Consider the following 20,303-nt stretch of genomic DNA (forward strand, 5'->3'; position numbering starts at 1 on the left):
TCACTGAGACGCTCGGCGCGGCACGACAATTGTCCCGTAACACACTTCCTGTGTAGTGATGACGAAAAACGGCGAGCTGACCAATCACATGCGGCGTTGCCCGGTGCGCGTCATCACCGAAACCGTTCATGAGATGTCGCAAATCCTCAGCAACTGTCGTGAGGTACAAATAACTAATATTTATGTTTTTTTATTTACTTGCATTTATTATAAATGAATGTGTCACTCAGATTATATGTATATATGTGAATGTTTTGTAAAAATAAAAGTAAACATTTTTTATCTTTTTTTTTTCCAGTACGTTTGTGTTTCTATGGTGACGGGTGACGGGTCATTTCAACTTGACCTAAACATGAGCAGGATCAAAACTTTGATGGTTTTATTCCTAGTTTCGTTAGTCGCGCTGAACCAGACGACCGCTGAGTACGGTGTGTTTTTAGTCTAAATATATATATATTATAGATATACTAAGAATATTTATGTTAATTATGCTTATTAAGAATAAACTGTTATTTTGGTTGCTAATTCCAACCATTGCGGTCAATAAACCGTTTCTCATCCAACAACAAAACAAATCAGAAAGTTGACTAACGTTAGCCACAAAAACAAGATGTTAGATGTGTTTCTTTACATATATTGATTTAGAGCTATGATCGTTATTAAGAATTTATTCTCTACTTTTCAAAAATGTGAAATATTCTGTGATGCTCTTGTTTATATGAATGTTTGTTTGTTTTATAGAGAAGAAATCACAGGAGAGCAGATTTGGTGTGGCCTCGTTAACTAAGAAAAATAAGGAGTTAAAGTTTTCTCCTTTCTTAGAGTCTTATAAGGGACGAGAAGAGCAGGTATGATGATCATAACCACTGATCTATATACATATGAATGTTTAAGATCAGTTATTAAAACTGAGAAGCTCAGATCATTTCACAGTCAACTAACGTTACTGTGTGTCAATGGTGTCTGTGTAAAAGTTTAGAGTCAAATATTCAGTGTTAAAAAAAGAAGATTAAACCAAATAAATAAAATGATACAAATAATATATCATAAAATAGCTTAAAATTAATAATACAAATGATAGTTACAAAAATAAACTATAAACAATTGCATTTTGCCTACATAATTAAATAATACATCTAGCAGTGCAATGCTTTAGAGAGTAAAAACAATACGAAACATTTTATATTTCAACATATTATATAATATTAAAAAAATGTATTTCCCCAATAAAAAAATTGTCACACAATAGCATTCAAAAGTTTTAGATTGGTAAGACTTTTTTAAGGTTTACAACGCTGCATTTATTTGACATAATACTCTACAAGTTTTTGGTCAGTTAGATTTTAATTTATTTATTTATTTTTGGAAAGAAATGAATAATTAATAAAGACGAAAGATTTATAAAGTTAAAAAAATATCATATTTAAAATAAATGCTGTTCTTTTGAACTTTCTACTCCTCCAAGAATCCTGAAAAATAAAGTGTATGCCTATCACAGTTTCCACAAAAATATGAAGCTGTTTTCAGCATTGATAAATAATAATCTTACATGTTTCTTGTGCTACAAGTCATCATATTAGAATGATTTCTGAAGGATCGCCCATCCCGGCCTTCGCATAATAATATTTCACAATTTGTACTATATTTTTTATCAAATAAATCAAGTTGTGAGCAGAATAATGTTCTTTGTAACACACTATATGTTAGTTTTTGCACAGTCGGAAAATGTAAAGAGTAAAGACTGCCTTTTTTACTGGAACGTTCTGTTGTTGAATGTTGAATGTTGAAATATGATTTATTGAGTGATTTGTTGTGTTGTTTCAGCTCTTGGAGAACCTGCCTGATAATTTCAAAGTGCTTCTTAAAAGCGCTATTTCCGTGGAAACGACCCTTTTCTGTGTTGCGCTCCTGTATGGAATCTTTCACCTGCGTGGATGGGATCCTGTAAGACTTATTTATGTGCAAAAACATTATTAAAGACCAGCTGATAACTTTCAACTATCCTTCTATTAACGTTACAGGACGTTCCGTGAGCTGGGTATAAAAATAGTGCTGTGAATGAAGTCTATTCATTATTCCTGGCTAATGAATACATGTCTCTCTCTCTCTTTATTGTCCGCAGCTCTGCCGGAAATGGGTCCGGAATAAAGAATGGACCGAGGAGTTGGAGATGGTCGAGATCGGATGATGCCGACAGTAATGTGAAAGTTCACTGATGTGATGAAGAGATTAAATGCACAAAACACACATTTGTTTCATAAATAGCTTGATGTTTTATGAACTTTTTTTTTAAATTATGTATTTAAAGTTTTTTTTGTACAGTCACAAATGTTGATGAACCCTTAACCTAAATGTTTAGTAATGTATATATTGTTTGTAGAAATGTTATTAATATAATATATAATCTTAATAAACTACTTGCTCAGTGTCTCTGGTTTGATAAGGACTCGTTCATATTTAAAATGTCACGTATTGAAACCGGTTAGAAATATTGTAAGGAAATAAATAAGATTAAAACAGATAAACATTAGATTAAATACGTAAATAATAAATAAATACATTTTATAATTGTTTGTACCTTTTACTGTCCGTTCTTTTTTTGTTTTTGTGACTGAACCTATTTTTTTACAGTCTATGGACTGAACCAACGCTAAACGCTTTTATTTAAACTCCCGCCCCCCAACCTCAAAACCAACCAATCAGCTTTCCGGAAAAATCTTCATCTTGCGAACGGGCCAATCCCCAGCTGGAGCGACAGAGTTGAATGGTTCGCGCATGCGCACGAGTCTCTCCAGCCCCTCAGCTCGTGTGCTCAGCGTGCGGTGACAGACGGTCGAACCGATTACCGGAGCGTTTACCCGAAAACACTCCCGAACCGAGCCGGACTCAACTCATCTGAGGTCCAGAGAGCAGAACATGGCGGCCGAGGGCGTCGCTCAGATGGCGATCAGTGAGTTTGATGAGGATGATGGTGATGATGAAGATGACGCTGCATATTGTCTGCAGTGTTGCGTCAGATCATGCTCTACTGCACTGTAATACACATAACAGTTACTGTATTATATTTATATATATATATATATATATATATATATATATATATGGTCTTCTCAGAACATGCTTTATAATATTTAATCATAAACTGACAAGATCTGTCAAATCTAATATGTGCACTAGAAATGATCTAACATGTGCAGTTCTTTAAATGTAAATGCTTCATATTTTCATAAATAAACCCTCAAATGTTGATTAATTAAGTGAATAACTAATCAAAGAATAGTTTTAAATAGTGATCGGCCGATATTGATTATTTTATAACCGATTTGCATGTTTATGTGTCCGATAAACGATGTTTATTTATTGTTTTGTTTCTGTTATTGACAATTATATCCACAGCACTGAACAAACTGATTTATTTAACACTTCTTTTTTATTTCAATATGGTAATTTCACTTGCCTACACAACAAAATAGGTAAAGTGCACTGTCAATAAAGTGTCTTTTTAAATAACAGGTAACAAATAAAGCATGTACAAATAATTATCTAACACATTTTTTTAAAAGCATAAACATTCTGAATTAAAAACATTGCTACTTTAATGTAGCTTAGTACTCCATTTACATAGTTTTATCCATAACAACAGTAGTAATAGCCTATTAATTACAAAAGGCAAAATGCATTTTCAAAGTCTAATGTTTTCAAATGGAGAACATGAATAAATACAACTTTCTTTATAAATATAAGCATTCGTTTTGAATTGCGCGCAATTCTCAAGATAGCGCCATTTATCGGTGAATCCGATATTACAAAACTGCTTAAATATCGGGGGAAATATCTGTAAAACCGATTATCGGTCGATCTCTACTTTTAATCCTAGTAGTGCGAGGGATGGGCGATACCAAACATTTTTCTATGCTTTTTTGTTACAATTTTAATTATATATATATTTTTAATAGGTATGTGGTTTTCAAAATAATGTACATTTTTACACACAAAAATATGTGCATGTTTTATGTTGTTGGTATTTTAGGTTATTGCATTCATATCTTATAACAAATCATTTTCGAATTATTTACTAACAACTATTGATACAAACTTTTTTTATTTAATTGTGCACTAAAGTACTTTTGTAATACATTTCTTATTAATAGCTAATATTAATCCTTTTTGTGTGTAAAAATGTACATTATTTTGAAAAACCACATACCAATTAAAAAAAAATATATATAATTAAAAATTGTAACAAAAAAGCATCGGTATAGCATAGAAAAATGTTTGGTATCGACCATCCCTCGCACTACTAGGATTAAAAGTAGAGATCGACCGATAATCGGTTTTACAGATATTTCCCCCGATATTTAAGCAGTTTTGTAATATCGGGTTCAAATGGCGCTATCTTTACGCAAAAGAACGACCCCAGCCTTCCTGAACCCAAAACCGTGAGTACTTTCTGAATTACGTACAGAATATAATATTGATTATATAATAGCACTGAGTTACAATATGAGGATGGGTAGGTGGTTTAGGGGCAGTCATGGATATAAATAATAAACAATTGCCAGTTTACATCTAAAAAAAAAAGAATAATCTCGCAATTCTGAGTTTGCATCTCGCAATTCTGAGTTTGCATCTCGCAATTCTGAGTTTGCATCTCGCAATTCTGAGTTTCGATACCAAATAAATAGCTTGAGAGTGTCGATGTATATGAATGCTGCCGTATCGACGACTGCCCTCGCTGAAGGACCTGAGCCGTTCCCTGCTCTTGCACAATGTTAACTCTGCTGTTGTTTGCTCCTGCAGAAGAACTGTACGTGTCTGATAAACAGGGCAGTGATGTGGATGGAGAGGGATCCGAGCAGAAGCCCTTTAAAACGCCACTCAAGGTGCCTGGAGTCTCTGATACCTGACGATAATTCTAATGAAATATGATTCTGCTCATTTTCTGTTTCGTTTTCATACTTTCTCATTCATATGTTCTCAGGCTCTGTTGTTTGCGGGAAAAGAGCCGTTCCCAGTGATCTATGTGGATTCACAGAAGGAAGGAGAGGTGTGTAAACCTTACTAACCGTAACAAGAATAAACATGTACATCTATTGATTTAAAAGATTAGTTCCTGACATGCACACACACTGCCTAGCGTAAATTATTACAATATTGCTTGAGAAAAAATTTATAATTTTTTCCCAAGACATTTAAAGGTGATACCTTTATTGAACCCATTGAAAATGGGGAATTCATATAGAATTTAATTATCAAAAATATACTTTTTGTATGCAATATATATGATTTCACATTGGCTAAATTTAATAGCCGTTTTTCTTTCAGAAATCTCAGCTTCCACCACTAAACATACATTTTATAAAGGGTTTATTTAGTAATTACTTGCTGATACACAATTTGAGCAGACACGAGTACAGAAATGTATTTTCCCAGTCTGTAGATAGTAGGGATGCACAATATATCGGCCATCATATCGGTATCGGCCCGATATATGTTCATTTTTAATATTGTCGTTATCGGCCTGATAAGAAAATTTGGCCGATAAATAATTTATTATTTCCTTCAGCTGAGACTCTTCAGATGCGCACTAGGGGTGTAACGGTACATGTATTCGTACCGGACCATTTCGGTACAGGACTTTCGGTACGGTGCACATGTGTACCGAATGCAATCTGTCACATAAATTAGGCTAGTTTTGTGTGCGGAACATACATCAATCCGAGTTTCCACACGAACATATTAAGTGTCGGAAGTCTCCGCGTTGAACTGATTAAATCTGATTAATCGTTTTTGTGATTCAAATACATGTAAAATATTACCATAACATCTGTCTTCCTGTGTGCGGAAATTTGTTTATGTTGCTGTGACAACGAAACACGTGCAAGCGCGCCTGTGTTAAGAGCGCTTGCTGCTCCATGCGCGCTGATGTGCTCATAGTGACATTTCCAAATGCCTTTCAGTTGCTTAACAAAAGCGGGCTTTCCACACAAACAAACGTACATGTGTCATTAGTATGAGAAAAAAAAATTGGACTTTAACTCTCGGGTCCGGCTCGGACATAAATATCGCATAAATAAAGATCACCACATACACGGCACGCTCGCTTTAGCCCAGCCTCTCGCTAGCTAGCGTCATGGCCAATATTGGTTTGAGAGTATTTTATTTAGTGGAGAACTTTGCAGCAGTATTTTATTTCTTCTTTTTTATATATATATATATATATATCTTTTTTTTTTATTAGCCTAACGTTATATTTGATTAAAAAGTGTGTTTAAAAAAGTGTAAACAAATTGTTAAAAAAAAGTTTATAGTAAACAACCAGTTTAATGTTTTGCATTTCTTTCCCTTACTGTACCGAAAATGAACCGAACCGTGACTTTAAAACCGAGGTACGGACCGAACCGTGATTTTTGCGTACCGTTACACCCCTAATGCGCACTGTTCATCATGATGGTTTTGAATTGCTTGAAATATGATTGGAATCACTTCAAAAAAGGAAAATACAGTAAAGTGAACATGTGCAGCGCAAGTCTGTCATATCGGCTACATAAAATTATGATGAGAACATTATAATTGTGTGTTTGAGACTGAGACTTGTTTTTGTAATCAGGCTCTCAAAAAATATATAACATTTAGATTTATCGGCCAATATATTGGTTATCGACTTTCAAATATAAAGAATTATCGGTTATCGGTATCGTCCAAATTTTCATATCAATGTATCCCTAATAGTTAATGTTTTGAAATTTAAGAAATAAGGAAAAGTTATATTAGATGTATCTGTTTTGAAAAAAACTTTTAACGTAAAATATAAAAAATTTTCATGGTGCATGTAAAATTAGTGCATATTTAATTAATAGATGCATATTTAGCATAAGAGCATGTTTTAAGGTGATTCATAATAACTTGGCAGGGTTTGATAGGAATAGCATGTTACTGCTCTGGATAGTTGAACATTATGGTGTGTTTGTGTGGTCAGCGCTGGGCCGTCATCTCCAAGACTCAAATGAAGAACACGAAGAAGCTCTTCAATCGAGAGCAGATGAAGAGCGAGAGCAAAGACCAGAAGGAGGTAACTGGAACTCTCCGTGATTCCCCGGTCCTCCACAGTCCTGTAATAACTCCTGTTGTATCGATCATCTGTTGACCTCGTGATTGACAGGCTGAAGATGCTGAACGCAGAGGGAAGAATCTGGAAGACGCTAAAAAGATCACCATCAAGAACGACCCCAGCCTTCCTGAACCCACAACCGTGAGTACTTTCTGAATTACGTACAGAATATAATATTGATTATATAGTAGCACTGAGTTACAATATGAGGATGGGTAGGTGGGTTAGGGGCAGTCATGGATATAAATAATAAACAATTGCAAGTTTACATCTAAAAACAAATTAAATCTCGCAATTCTTACTTTTTTCTGGGAATTCTGAGTTTAAATCTCTCAATATTTACTTTTTTTCTGGGAATTCTGAGTTTACATCTCTCAATATTGACTTTTTTTCGGGGAATTCTGAGTTTACATCTCTCAATATTGACTTTTTTCTGGGAATTCTGAGTTTACATCTCTCAATATTGACTTTTTTCTGGGAATTCTGAGTTTACATCTCTCAATATTGACTTTTTTTCGGGGAATTCTGAGTTTACATCTCTCAATATTGACTTTTTTCTGGGAATTCTGAGTTTACATCTCTCAATATTTAATTTTTTCTGGGAATTCTGAGTTTACATCTCTCAATATTGACTTTTTTCTGGGAATTCTGAGTTTACATCTCTCAATATTGACTTTTCTGGGAATTCTGAGTTTACATCTCTCAATATTTACTTTTTTTCTGGGAATTCTGAGTTTAAATCTCGCAATTCTGACTTTTTTCTGGGAATTCTGAGTTTAAATCTCGCAATTCTGACTTTTTTCTGTCAATTCTGAGTTTAAATCTCCTGCAATTCTGACTTTTTTCTGGGAATTCTGAGTTCAAATCTCGCAATTCTGACTTTTTTCTGTCAATTCTGAGTTTAAATCTCCCGCAATTCTGACGTTTTTCTGGGAATTCTGAGTTCAAATCTCGCAATTCTGACTTTTTTCTTTGTTTCTGCCTTGGAGTGAAAAAGTTAAAGAGATAATTGCAAAAACTGAGTTTTTAAAAAAAGTTTTTTATTTGCGAGTTTATATCTCAATTAGGACTATATCTCGCATTCTCATAATTGTAAGAAAAAAAGTCAGAATTGCTAGACAAAAAGTGAATGTTCCTTTTTTAAAGATATAAGGTTCTTCAAATATTGCCACTTCAAATTAATTTGATCCGATTTCATATTCTCAAAGAGCATCAGTCACTGGTTGAGAAAGTAGCCGGATTCAAAGGTTTAAATCGCTAATATTTTCCTTATAAATTTATTATTTATGGTATTCACCGCCCCTTTTAATCAGATTGAAATCTCTATCGGATCCATTGATGTATTATATGCAGGGCTCCAGACTGCGACCAAATGGTCGCATTTTGCGACCAAAATTTGAGTGTGTGCGACTGAATTTTACATCCAGTCGCACATGTGCGACCAGTTAAATTTGTCCCTTTTTTTTTTTTTTTTTTTTTTTTTTTTACACGTTAAACGTGGAAGGGGCTTATCAATGAATCCGGAATGTGTGGCAGACCAATGAGAATATGGAATGGCCACTGTAAGTGGCTAATATGTGGAGGGAGGAGGGTCCTAGAGATAATCGAGCGCGCGTTTAAACGTCTGTGGGAAGGAGACGGAGACAAATATCACAACCTGCTATGTGCGTCTGAGCAACGAGCAAGCGAACTATTGACTCGTTCTTCCGACCTGCGGCTAGTGTGCCAGTTAAATTCACTTGCTGGCTTCCCAAATAATACATTACAACAGCGATAATAAAAAAACGTGAACAAAACGATTACTCTTCTTTGTAAACACTATTCAATGCGAGTGCCAAATGCTCAAACACGACCTGACATTTACGCCGTCATTACCCGGGAGTTGATAGCCCACGAGCGCGGACGAGACCTGAACTGCAGACGTTACCATCGGTGTTTAAACTAAACTCATCATTTATGTTTTGCCAATGTAAACATTCAAGAGGAAGACGCGAAAGAGAACTCGCGTCTAGATGTGTGCGCGCGTGTGTGTGTGTGCGCGCGCGCGCGCGCGCGCGTGTCTGTGTGTATGCGTAGGCTACTCATCTCAGACAGCGCGCAAATATTGAGTTATCTTTCAAGTCTTGCACTTGAATGGACAAATTCATACAAAAAGTATGTCAACATGTCCGTCTTGATGAGTATCCTAGCAGACATAGTAAACATTCATAACAGTATGAAGTATCATCACAGTATCGGTGTAGGCCTACAGAATCAGCTCTGAATTTTAATAGCTTTTGTAACTTTAATAAGGATTAATCTTTAATTTATACAGTCAAATATTCAATGTTATTTTACATTTTGATTATTTTATTCAATTTCTGTACCTGAAAACCAATGTTAGACCTACCTGAAAAGCATAGTTTATTTTATTAGTAGGCTATCTTTGCTCTATTGCATTTATTTGTGCTTTTGCCTGTGGTTAGATTATTTGTTCTTATTTTTTATTTTTTTTACAGTAGTCTTTTTTTCCCCTGAACATAGCACATACCGAATCATACCGAAACCGTGAACCTAAAACCGTGATACAAACTGAACCGTGTCCGTGAGCTATTTGAAACGTTGCAGCCCTAGTACAGTGTCACAGTCGGATGATGATTCAGAGTGAGAGGTTTTAGTGGCGAAAAAGGCCGAACCCACCATTTTCTGGAAGACTGGCGGTGAGAATTCAGCTGGTTGAGGTAGTACTGTAAGAAGACAAATTCCATGAACTGTGAATGTTGCAGTCGCAACCCCATAACTGCGGGGAACATGAAGTTTGCCGACATTGCAGGCACTTCACAGTTTAAACACAATATTTAAACACAATCTTATCCTCAAGCAGAGTATGCAGTGTTAATAAATCAACTGCCGGTTGCTTTTAGAAGACAAGAGGCTGCAACGTTAAATCAGAGCGCAAAGCCATTGTAATTTCTGCATCTATTATCAAAGTATTTATTAGTAATACACTGGAAATTAGTAGAAATGTGAATATTTGGTTAGTATGTTGATTTACGGTGTGTGCTCCTAAATTTTCTGGTTGTGCCCCTAAAATTTTCAGTTGGGGGCCACTGTGCTCCTAGTAAAAAAAGTTAGTCTGGAGCCCTGATATGAATACATTTCAAGTCCCATTAAGCCATCAGTCCGATTATGAATGAATTTCTAGGTTGTGTTGTAGTCTGCTTTATGAGGTTTTCCAGCTTTATTTTCTGTGCCGCTCAGGTGAAGATTGATAAACTGGAGCCGTTCAGAGAGCAGAGGGTGAAGGTGTTCGGATGGGTCCATCGGATGCGCAGACAAGGTGAGCAGATATTCTGTGTTTGTTCATCTAGAATCAATCAACATTTAATACAATATACATGTAATAATTTAAATATTTTTGCTAATGTTTTCTCAGGAAAGAACCTTCTGTTTATCGTGCTGCGCGACGGAACCGGTTTCCTGCAGTGTGTTCTCACGGATAAACTGGTACTGTGTGTGTTTGTTGATATTTTACACTATTATAATAGTTAAATTAGTCCGATCTATCCTGTTAGTTATCAGGGATCTTAGTTCTGAGGATTAAGGCTAGCCGATGCTCTAATTACAAGAAAATAAAAGCAAATATATATATATAAAATATAATTCTAATATACACTACCACTCGTTTTTAAGTCTCTTCTGCTCACCAATGCTGCATTTATTTGATCAAAAATACAGTGAAAATTGTGAAATATTATTACAATGTAAAATAACAGTTCTCTATGTGAATATATATTAAAGTGTAATTTATTCCTGTGATCAAAGCTGAATTTTCAGCATCATTACTCCAGTCTTCAGTGTCACATGACCCTTCAGAAAATCATTAATTTGCATATTTCCATATCTTGAACTTGTATTAGCTCTGAAATGGGTTGTTTTGAGTCAGTTGTCCGAACCGGCCATGTTTGACGGTATTGGATGTAAGAAGTGAAATGCAGTGGACGGTGTAGTTGAGATGAGATGATGATGCCTGTGTTTTCTGTGTTCAGTGTCAGTGTTATAATGGACTGATGTTATCTACGGAGAGCACCGTCGCTCTGTACGGAACCGTCAAACCTGTTCCTGAGGGCAAACAGGTAATATGATTTTAATATAATAATGATTCATATTCATTACCTATATTTAAAGGGACAGTTCATTCAAAGGAAAATTGACTCGCCCTTAAAATGTCATGAAACCCTCAACTAAATTTGCTTAGATTTTTATGTGTGTTGAATGTAACCATCCGTTAGTTTTAATTGTAGGAGAACTAGTAAATTGTTTTTTTTTTTCCGTTGTTTTCAACCTCCGGGTTTAGTCTTTGTGTCTACAGTTTTCTTGCACTATAGTACATCAATGACTGACTCATCGCTGTCTCATAATTATACATGAGACGGTGTGCCCTTATGCAATGAGAAGACGCCACCCTAATTATTCATGAGACTGTGTCCTTATCCAATGAGAAGACTCCTTGCTTATTCATTCATGAAACTGCGTGTCCTTATCCAATGAGAAGACGCCTAGCTTAATTATTCATGAAACTGCGTGTCCTTATCCAATGAGAAGACTCCTTGCTTATTCATTCATGAAACTGCGTGTCCTTATCCAATGAGAAGACTCATAGCTTAATTATTCATGAGACTGCGTGCCCTTATCCAATGAGAAGACTCCTAGCTTAACTATTCATGAGACTGCATGCCCTTATCCAATGAGAAGACGCCTTACTTAATTATTCATGACAGCATGCTGTTGCAAAACCGTGACCAGATTAAAGTCTTGTCCATGCCTGTTTGATTTCTGAAACACAAAAAGAGTGTGTTGTTGTTGTTGTTGTTTTCTCCTTGCAGTTAATGGTTTTGTGTTTTGTTTTGCGAGGCTCCGGGTGGCCATGAGCTGCACTGTGATTTCTGGGAGCTGATGGGTCTGGCTCCGGCGGGCGGCGCTGATAACCTGCTGAACGAGGAGTCTGACGTGGACGTGCAGTTGAACAATCGGCATATGATGATCCGCGGGGAAAGCGTCTCCAAGATCCTGAAAGTCCGATCCACCGTGACCCAGTGTTTCCGGGATCATTTCTTCAGCCGGGGTTACTGCGAGGTCATTCCTGAAGCACACACACACATTAAGCAGACGCTCCTTAAAGGGATAGTGATTTTCTCACCCTCAAGTCGTCTAGGTCTATATGACTTTATTCTTTCAGACAAATTCAGTCGGAGTTGTCCATGATAAAAGTGCATCTATCCATCATAAAAGTGCATCTGTCCATCATAAAAGTGCGTCTATCCATCATAAAAGTGTCTATCCATCATAAAAGTGCATCTATCCAGCATAAAAGTGCATCTATCCGTCATAAAAGTGCATCTATCCATCATAAAAGTGCATCTGTCCATCATAAAAGTGCATCTGTCCATCATAAAAGTGCATCTGTCCATCATAAAAGTGCATCTATCCATCATAAAAGTGCATCTATCCGTCATAAAAGTGCATCTATCCGTCATAAAAGTGCATCTATCCATCATAAAAGTGCATCTGTCCATCATAAAAGTGCATCTGTCCATCATAAAAGTGCATCTGTCCATCATAAAAGTGCATCTCCATCATAAAAGTGCATCTATCATCATAAAAGTGCATCTGTCCATCATAAAAGTGCATCTCCATCATAAAAGTGCATCTATCATCATAAAAGTGCATCTATCATCATAAAAGTGCATCTGTCCATCATAAAAGTGCATCTGTCCATCATAAAAGTGCATCTCCATCATAAAAGTGCATCTATCATCATAAAAGTGCATCTATCAATCATAAAAGTGCATCTATCCATCATAAAAGTGCATCTCCATCATAAAAGTGCATCTATCCATCATAAAAGTGCATCTATCCATCATAAAAGTGCATCTGTCCATCATAAAAGTGCATCTGTCCATCATAAAAGTGCATCTGTCCATCATAAAAGAGCATCTATCCGTCATAAAAGTGCATCTCTCCATCAAAAAAATGCATCTATCCATCATAAAAGTGCATCTGTCTATCATAAAAGTGCATCTATCCATCATAAAAGTGCATCTATCCGTCATAAAAGTGCATCTGTCCATCATAAAATGCATCTATCCATCATAAAAATGCATCTATCCATCATAAAAGTGCATCTGTCTATCATAAAAGTGCATCTATCCATCATAAAAGTGCATCTATCCATCATAAAAGTGCATCTATCCGTCATAAAAGTGCATCTGTCCATCATAAAATGCATCTATCCATCATAAAAGTGCATCTGTCCATCATAAAAGTGCATCTATCCGTCATAAAAGTGCATCTATCCATCATATAAGTGCATCTCTCCATCAAAAAAATGCATCTATCCATCATAAAAGTGCATCTGTCTATCATAAAAGTGCATCTATCCATCATAAAAGTGCATCTATCCATCATAAAAGTGCATCTATCCGTCATAAAAGTGCATCTGTCCATCATAAAATGCATCTATCCATCATAAAAGTGCATCTGTCCATCATAAAAGTGCATCTATCCATCATAAAATGCATCTATCCATCATAAAAGTGCATCTATCCATCATAAAAGTGCATCTATCCATCATAAAATGCATCTATCCATCATAAAAGTGCATCTATCCATCATAAAATGCATCTATCCATCATAAAAGTGCATCTGTCCATCATAAAAGTGCATCTATCCGTCATAAAAGTGCATCTGTCTATCATAAAAGTGCATCTATCATCATAAAAGTGCATCTATCATCATAAAAGTGCATCTATCCGTCATAAAAGTGCATCTATCCATCATAAAAGTGCATCTATCCATCATAAAAGTGCATCTGTCCATCATAAAAGTGCATCTATCCATCATAAAAGAGCATCTATCCATCATAAAAGTGCATCTGTCCATCATAAAAGTGCATCTGTCCATCATAAAAGAGCATCTATCCGTCATAAAAGTGCATCTATCCATCATATAAGTGCATCTCTCCATCAAAAAAATGCATCTATCCATCATAAAAGTGCATCTGTCTATCATAAAAGTGCATCTATCCATCATAAAAGTGCATCTATCCATCATAAAAGTGCATCTATCCGTCATAAAAGTGCATCTGTCCATCATAAAATGCATCTATCCATCATAAAAGTGCATCTGTCCATCATAAGTGCATCTATCCGTCATAAAAGTGCATCTGTCTATCATAAAAGTGCATCTATCATCATAAAAGTGCATCTATCATCATAAAAGTGCATCTATCAATCATAAAAGTGCATCTATCAATCATAAAAGTGCATCTCTGCATCATAAAAGTGCATCTATCCATCATAAAAGTGCATCTATCGTCATAAAAGTGCATCTATCCATCATAAAAGTGCATCTATCCATCATAAAAGTGCATCTCTGCATCATAAAAGTGCATCTATCCATCATAAAAGTGCATCTATCCATCATAAAAGTGCATCTATCCATCATAAAAGTGCATCTATCATCATAAAAGTGCATCTATCATCATAAAAGTGCATCTATCAATCATAAAAGTGCATCTCTGCATCATAAAAGTGCATCTATCCATCATAAAAGTGCATCTATCGTCATAAAAGTGCATCTATCCATCATAAAAGTGCATCTATCCATCATAAAAGTGCATCTCTGCATCATAAAAGTGCATCTATCCATCATAAAAGTGCATCTATCCATCATAAAAGTGCATCTATCATCATAAAAGTGCATCTATCCATCATAAAAGTGCATCTATCCATCATAAAAGTGCATCTATCCATCATAAAAGTGCATCTCCATCATAAAAGTGCATCTATCGGCATAAAAGTGCATCTATCCGTCATAAAAGTGCATCTATCCGTCATAAAAGTGCATCTATCCGTCATAAAAGTGCATCTATCCATCATAAAAGTGCATCTATCGGCATAAAAGTGCATCTATCCGTCATAAAAGTGCATCTATCCGTCATTAAAGTGCATCTATCCGTCATAAAAAAGTGCTCCACACAGCTCTGGCGGGTTAATAAAGGCTGAAGCGATGCGTTTGTGTATGAAAAATATGAAAATTTAACACGTCACAAAGTAAAATTCTAGTTACCGGCCAAACACTTTTATGATGGATAGAATAGATATGCTTTTATCATGGATAGATGCATTTTTTATGATGGATAGATTAATATAACTCCGATTGTATTTGTCTGAAATAATAAAGCCATATACACCTAGATGACCTGATGGTGATTAAATCATGGGCTAATTTTAATTTTTGTGTGAACTATTCCTTTAAGAGGTCTTGAGGTAAAGGTTTTTTTCGTGTGTTCCTCAGATAACTCCGCCCACTCTGGTGCAGACGCAGGTGGAGGGCGGCTCCACCCTCTTCAGTCTCAACTACTTCGGCGAGAACGCGTACCTGACGCAGTCGTCTCAGCTCTACCTGGAGACCTGCATCCCTGCGCTGGGAGACACTTTCTGCATCGCACAGTCCTACCGCGCCGAGCAGTCGCGCACCCGCAGACACCTGTCCGAGTGAGTGTGTGTGTGAGAGAGAGTGTGTGTGCGTGCACACGTGTGTGTTAGGGCTGTCAAAATGGCTGAAAAGCTCAATTAAAATTTCTTTCTTTAATATTGAAATTATATTCAAATTCAAAGGCAATACTTAATGTTAGAGGGAAAAGTACTGTATTGTCTCCTATGCCCACTAGAGGGCGCAATAAGCAAATATAAACCAAATCAAGCATCTTTTGAAACCATTGTTCTTAAAGGGATAGTTCACCCAAAAATTTAATTTAGCCCATGATTTACTCACCCTGAAGATCATCAGAGGTGTACATGTATAACATCCAATCAGAGTTATATAAAAAAAATGTCCTGGCTCTTCCAAGCTTTATGGATATGTTTTTGGAAGTCCATCAAACCCTATCCATCCGTGATTAAAGTGCTCGAAACGCCTCTGGGCGGGTTAATGAAGGCCTTCTGAAGCAAAGCGATGTGTTCGTGTTAGAAAAATATCCATATTTAAAACTTTATCAACTAAAATAGATAAAAATAGATCATGAAATTCCGGCAGACTGCCGTACACAAGTCGACTTACCAAAAGAGTAAGTTAAAGTGTGTGTGTGTGTGTGTGTGTGTGTGTGATGGGTAGGTTTGGGAGTCGGGTTAGTTTAAGGGGAGAGAATATACAGTTTGTACAGTATAAAAACCGTTACGCCTATGGAATGTCCCCATTAAACATGAAAACCTAACGTGTGTGTGTGTGTGTGTGTGTGTGTTCTCAGGTACACCCACATCGAGGCGGAGTGTCCCTTCATGAGTTATGAAGACCTTCTGAACAGGTTGGAGGATCTGGTGTGTGACGTGGTCGACAGAGTCCTGAAGTCTCCTTCCGCCCAACTGCTCTACGACCTCAACCCTGTACGACCTCTGACCTCTCACAACACCATTAAATGGGTTTCTGAACATCAGTAAACATTATACAGAGGTTCCCGCAGTCAGAAGAAACATCCATTTAAAGGCCTGGATTGTGTTTTCAGGCCTGCAAAATTCATGAAATTGGGAAACATCATGATTTTAATACTAAAAATGTATTAATTAAAAAAATTAATGCAGATACAATGAACACACGAAAGTAATAAATACTTGTTTGTTAACAAATGAGTATGTAAAATGTTGATCTTAAAATATAAAATATGATCTTTTTATTTTCCACCTGCAGGACTTCAAGTCTCCCAAACGTCCGTTCAAGAGGATGAACTACACCGAGGCCATTGATTGGCTAAAGGAGCACAACATCAAGAAGGATGATGGGACGTTTTACGAGTTTGGAGAGGTTTGTTACGTCGAGTCTCGTACGTTATCGCCAAGAGCTACGAAGAAACGCTCGAGTTATGATGATGACGTTTGACCGTTTGTGTGTCATTTCCACAGGATATCCCAGAAGCCCCTGAGCGCCTGATGACCGACGCCATCAACGAGACGATCCTGCTGTGTCGATTCCCGGCTGAGATCAAATCCTTCTACATGCAGCGCTGCCCTGAGGACCGGCGCCTCACTGAATCGGTTAGATCACACACACTTTTCTGGCATTAACCCGTGTCATTATTAGGGCTGGGGATCGAGAGGAACCTTTTCATAATTCCTAGAACTATTGGCAGAAGTTCCCAGATGTCGGATATCTCGGATTTTAGTTCTAGGAACTCCTTTTGGAGGAACTAATTTACTCCTACTTCAGAGTCTGTCTAAACCAGCGCTATAGGAACTATCAGTGACGTTAGTGTTCGCTGATTAGCCGAACGCACGCGAAACACCAGCACTCGCCATTTTTTAAAAAGTCTGTGTAAACCATAGAACTCGCGCAGTGGCGATCTCGGGACCAGACCCGCGCAGTGGCGATCTCGGGACCAGACCCGCGCAGTGGCGATCTCGGGACCAGACCCCCGCAGTGGCGATCTCGGGTCCAGACCCGCGCAGTGGCGATCTCGGGACCAGACCCGCGCAGTGGCGATCTCGGGTCCAGACCCGCGCAGTGGCGATCTCGGGTCCAGACCCGCGCAGTGGTGATCTCGGGACCAGACCCGCGCAGTGGCGATCTCGGGTCCAGACCCGCGCAGTGGTGATCTCGGGTCCAGACCCGCGCAGTGGTGATCTCGGGTCCAGACCCGCGCAGTGGCGATCTCGGGTCCAGACCCGCGCAGTGGCGATCTCGGGACCAGACCCGCGCAGTGGTGATCTCGGGACCAGACCCGCGCAGTGGCGATCTCGGGACCAGACCCGCGCAGTGGCGATCTCGGGTCCAGACCCGCGCAGTGGCGATCTCGGGACCAGACCCGCGCAGTGGCGATCTCGGGTCCAGACCCGCGCAGTGGCGATCTCGGGTCCAGACCCGCGCAGTGGCGATCTCGGGTCCAGACCCGCGCAGTGGCGATCTCGGGTCCAGACCCGCGCAGTGGCGATCTCGGGTCCAGACCCGCGCAGTGGCGATCTCGGGACCAGACCCGCGCAGTGGCGATCTCGGGACCAGACCCGCGCAGTGGCGATCTCGGGACCAGACCCGCGCAGTGGCGATCTCGGGACCAGACCCGCGCAGTGGCGATCTCGGGACCAGACCCGCGCAGTGGCGATCTCGGGACCAGACCCGCGCAGTGGCGATCTCGGGTCCAGACCCGCGCAGTGGCGATCTCGGGTCCAGACCCGCGCAGTGGCGATCTCGGGACCAGACCCGCGCAGTGGCGATCTCGGGTCCAGACCCGCGCAGTGGCGATCTCGGGTCCAGACCCGCGCAGTGGCGATCTCGGGACCAGACCCGCGCAGTGGCGATCTCGGGTCCAGACCCGCGCAGTGGCGATCTCGGGTCCAGACCCGCGCAGTGGCGATCTCGGGACCAGACCCCCGCAGTGGCGATCTCGGGTCCAGACCCGCGCAGTGGCGATCTCGGGACCAGACCCGCGCAGTGGCGATCTCGGGACCAGACCCGCGCAGTGGCGATCTCGGGTCCAGACCCGCGCAGTGGCGATCTCGGGACCAGACCCGCGCAGTGGCGATCTCGGGACCAGACCCCCGCAGTGGCGATCTCGGGTCCAGACCCGCGCAGTGGCGATCTCGGGACCAGACCCGCGCAGTGGCGATCTCGGGACCAGACCCGCGCAGTGGCGATCTCGGGTCCAGACCAGACTGTGTCTGTGTGTGTGTGTGTGTGTGTGTGTGTTCGGCAGGTTTAGGGGTCGGGTTAGTGTAAGAGGAGAGAATATACAGTTTGTACAGTATAAAAATCATTATGCCTATGGAATGTCCCCATTAAACATGAAAATCTAACGTGTTTGTGTGTGTGTGTGTGTGTGTGTGTTGTGTCAGGTGGATGTGCTGATGCCGAACGTCGGGGAGATCGTGGGAGGATCCATGCGTATCTGGGACGCTGAGGAGCTCCTGGACGGGTATAAGAGAGAGGGAATCGACCCCACACCCTACTACTGGTACACTGACCAGGTAACCGCCTTCACCAATGGTTCACATGCACTATCATAGTAAGATTACAGAAAGAAATTAATATGTGCATTAAATTCATCAGAACGGATATTTATAATATTACAAAAGACTCTATTTCAAATAAATGCTGTTTTATATTCATTAAAGGATCCTGAGAAATCAAATCTATCACGGTTTCCACAAAAATATGAGCTGTTTTTAACATTGATAATGATCATAAATGTTTATAAGAAGCAAATCCTCATATTACACTGATTTGTGAAGGATCATGTGACACTGGAGACTGGAGTAATGATGATAAACTCAGCTTTGATCACAGGAATAAATTACACTTTACTGTATATTCACATAGAGAACTGATGATTTACATTGTAATAATATTTCACAATTTGTAAAAAGTATTTTATATATATATACAACAGAAGAATCTTAGAGTTGAACTCTTACTCTAAACTTTATCTCTATTTATAAACATAAAGCAAAAACAGAATTGAAGTTAACAGTGTGTAAAATGTTTAATGGCAGAAGATCTGTGTTTTCAAATAGCTATTGTTGGCAACAGTGTTTAATGTAAAACTAAAAACGAGTTAATACATTTAATTCTATTATAATCAAGCCCTGTTTGCAGGAAGAATATTAAATAAAATTGTAATTTACATTTACAGACAACAAGTGTTCCAATACAAAATAAACAGCAATATTTACTAGCATATAAAATATTTTAATATATGACAAATGCAACGAGCAACTTGTTGCAAATGAATTGATTGATAGCGTGAAAACAATAATGCTACCACAGTTATCTTGAATATTTAATGTGTGTGTGTGTGTGTTGCAGAGGAAGTTCGGCACGTGTCCTCACGGTGGATACGGTCTGGGACTGGAGCGGTTCCTCACCTGGCTCCTGAACCGGCACCACATCCGTGACGTGTGCCTGTATCCACGCTTCATCCAGCGCTGCCGGCCTTAAACACACACACACACACACACACACATCACTGCAAGAGACCACCTACACAATCACAGCACTCGCTCTTATTGCTTCAGACCATACTTATACATTATAGACCATATTCATAATGTACACGTCATGTTTAAAGATCTAATCAGAAGACGGTTTGAAAGATGATTGTGTCTGTAATGTTCATATGTGGCATAATAAATCAATGAGATGATGATGATGCACTTGTGTTTTAATC

The 20,303-nt window shown here is 38.8% G+C and overlaps 2 protein-coding genes across 2 annotated transcripts; both read left to right on the forward strand.

The window, feature by feature from the left end:
• The first annotated feature begins 23 nt into the window (after positions 1-23).
• On the forward strand, positions 24-2,427 carry LOC306984806 (uncharacterized protein). Its single transcript, XM_079586510.1, has 5 exons — positions 24-163; positions 299-428; positions 742-848; positions 1,825-1,944; positions 2,123-2,427. Exons 1-5 carry the CDS (start codon positions 59-61, stop codon positions 2,186-2,188), a joined length of 528 nt encoding a protein of 175 aa, XP_079442636.1. The 5' UTR covers positions 24-58; the 3' UTR covers positions 2,189-2,427.
• Positions 2,428-2,741: 314 nt separating this feature from the next.
• nars1 (asparaginyl-tRNA synthetase 1) lies at positions 2,742-20,279 on the forward strand. The gene is made up of 15 exons (XM_079586739.1): positions 2,742-2,950; positions 4,801-4,883; positions 4,982-5,047; positions 6,980-7,072; positions 7,163-7,252; positions 10,352-10,430; positions 10,527-10,597; positions 11,140-11,226; positions 12,005-12,226; positions 15,449-15,648; positions 16,401-16,536; positions 16,838-16,951; positions 17,050-17,181; positions 18,973-19,104; positions 19,943-20,279. Exons 1-15 carry the CDS (start codon positions 2,917-2,919, stop codon positions 20,072-20,074), a joined length of 1,671 nt encoding a protein of 556 aa, XP_079442865.1. The 5' UTR covers positions 2,742-2,916; the 3' UTR covers positions 20,075-20,279.
• The last annotated feature ends 24 nt before the right edge of the window (positions 20,280-20,303 follow it).

This window comes from Phoxinus phoxinus, assembly GCF_949152265.1.
Source record: "Phoxinus phoxinus genome assembly, chromosome: 17".
Lineage (NCBI taxonomy): Eukaryota > Metazoa > Chordata > Actinopteri > Cypriniformes > Leuciscidae > Phoxinus > Phoxinus phoxinus.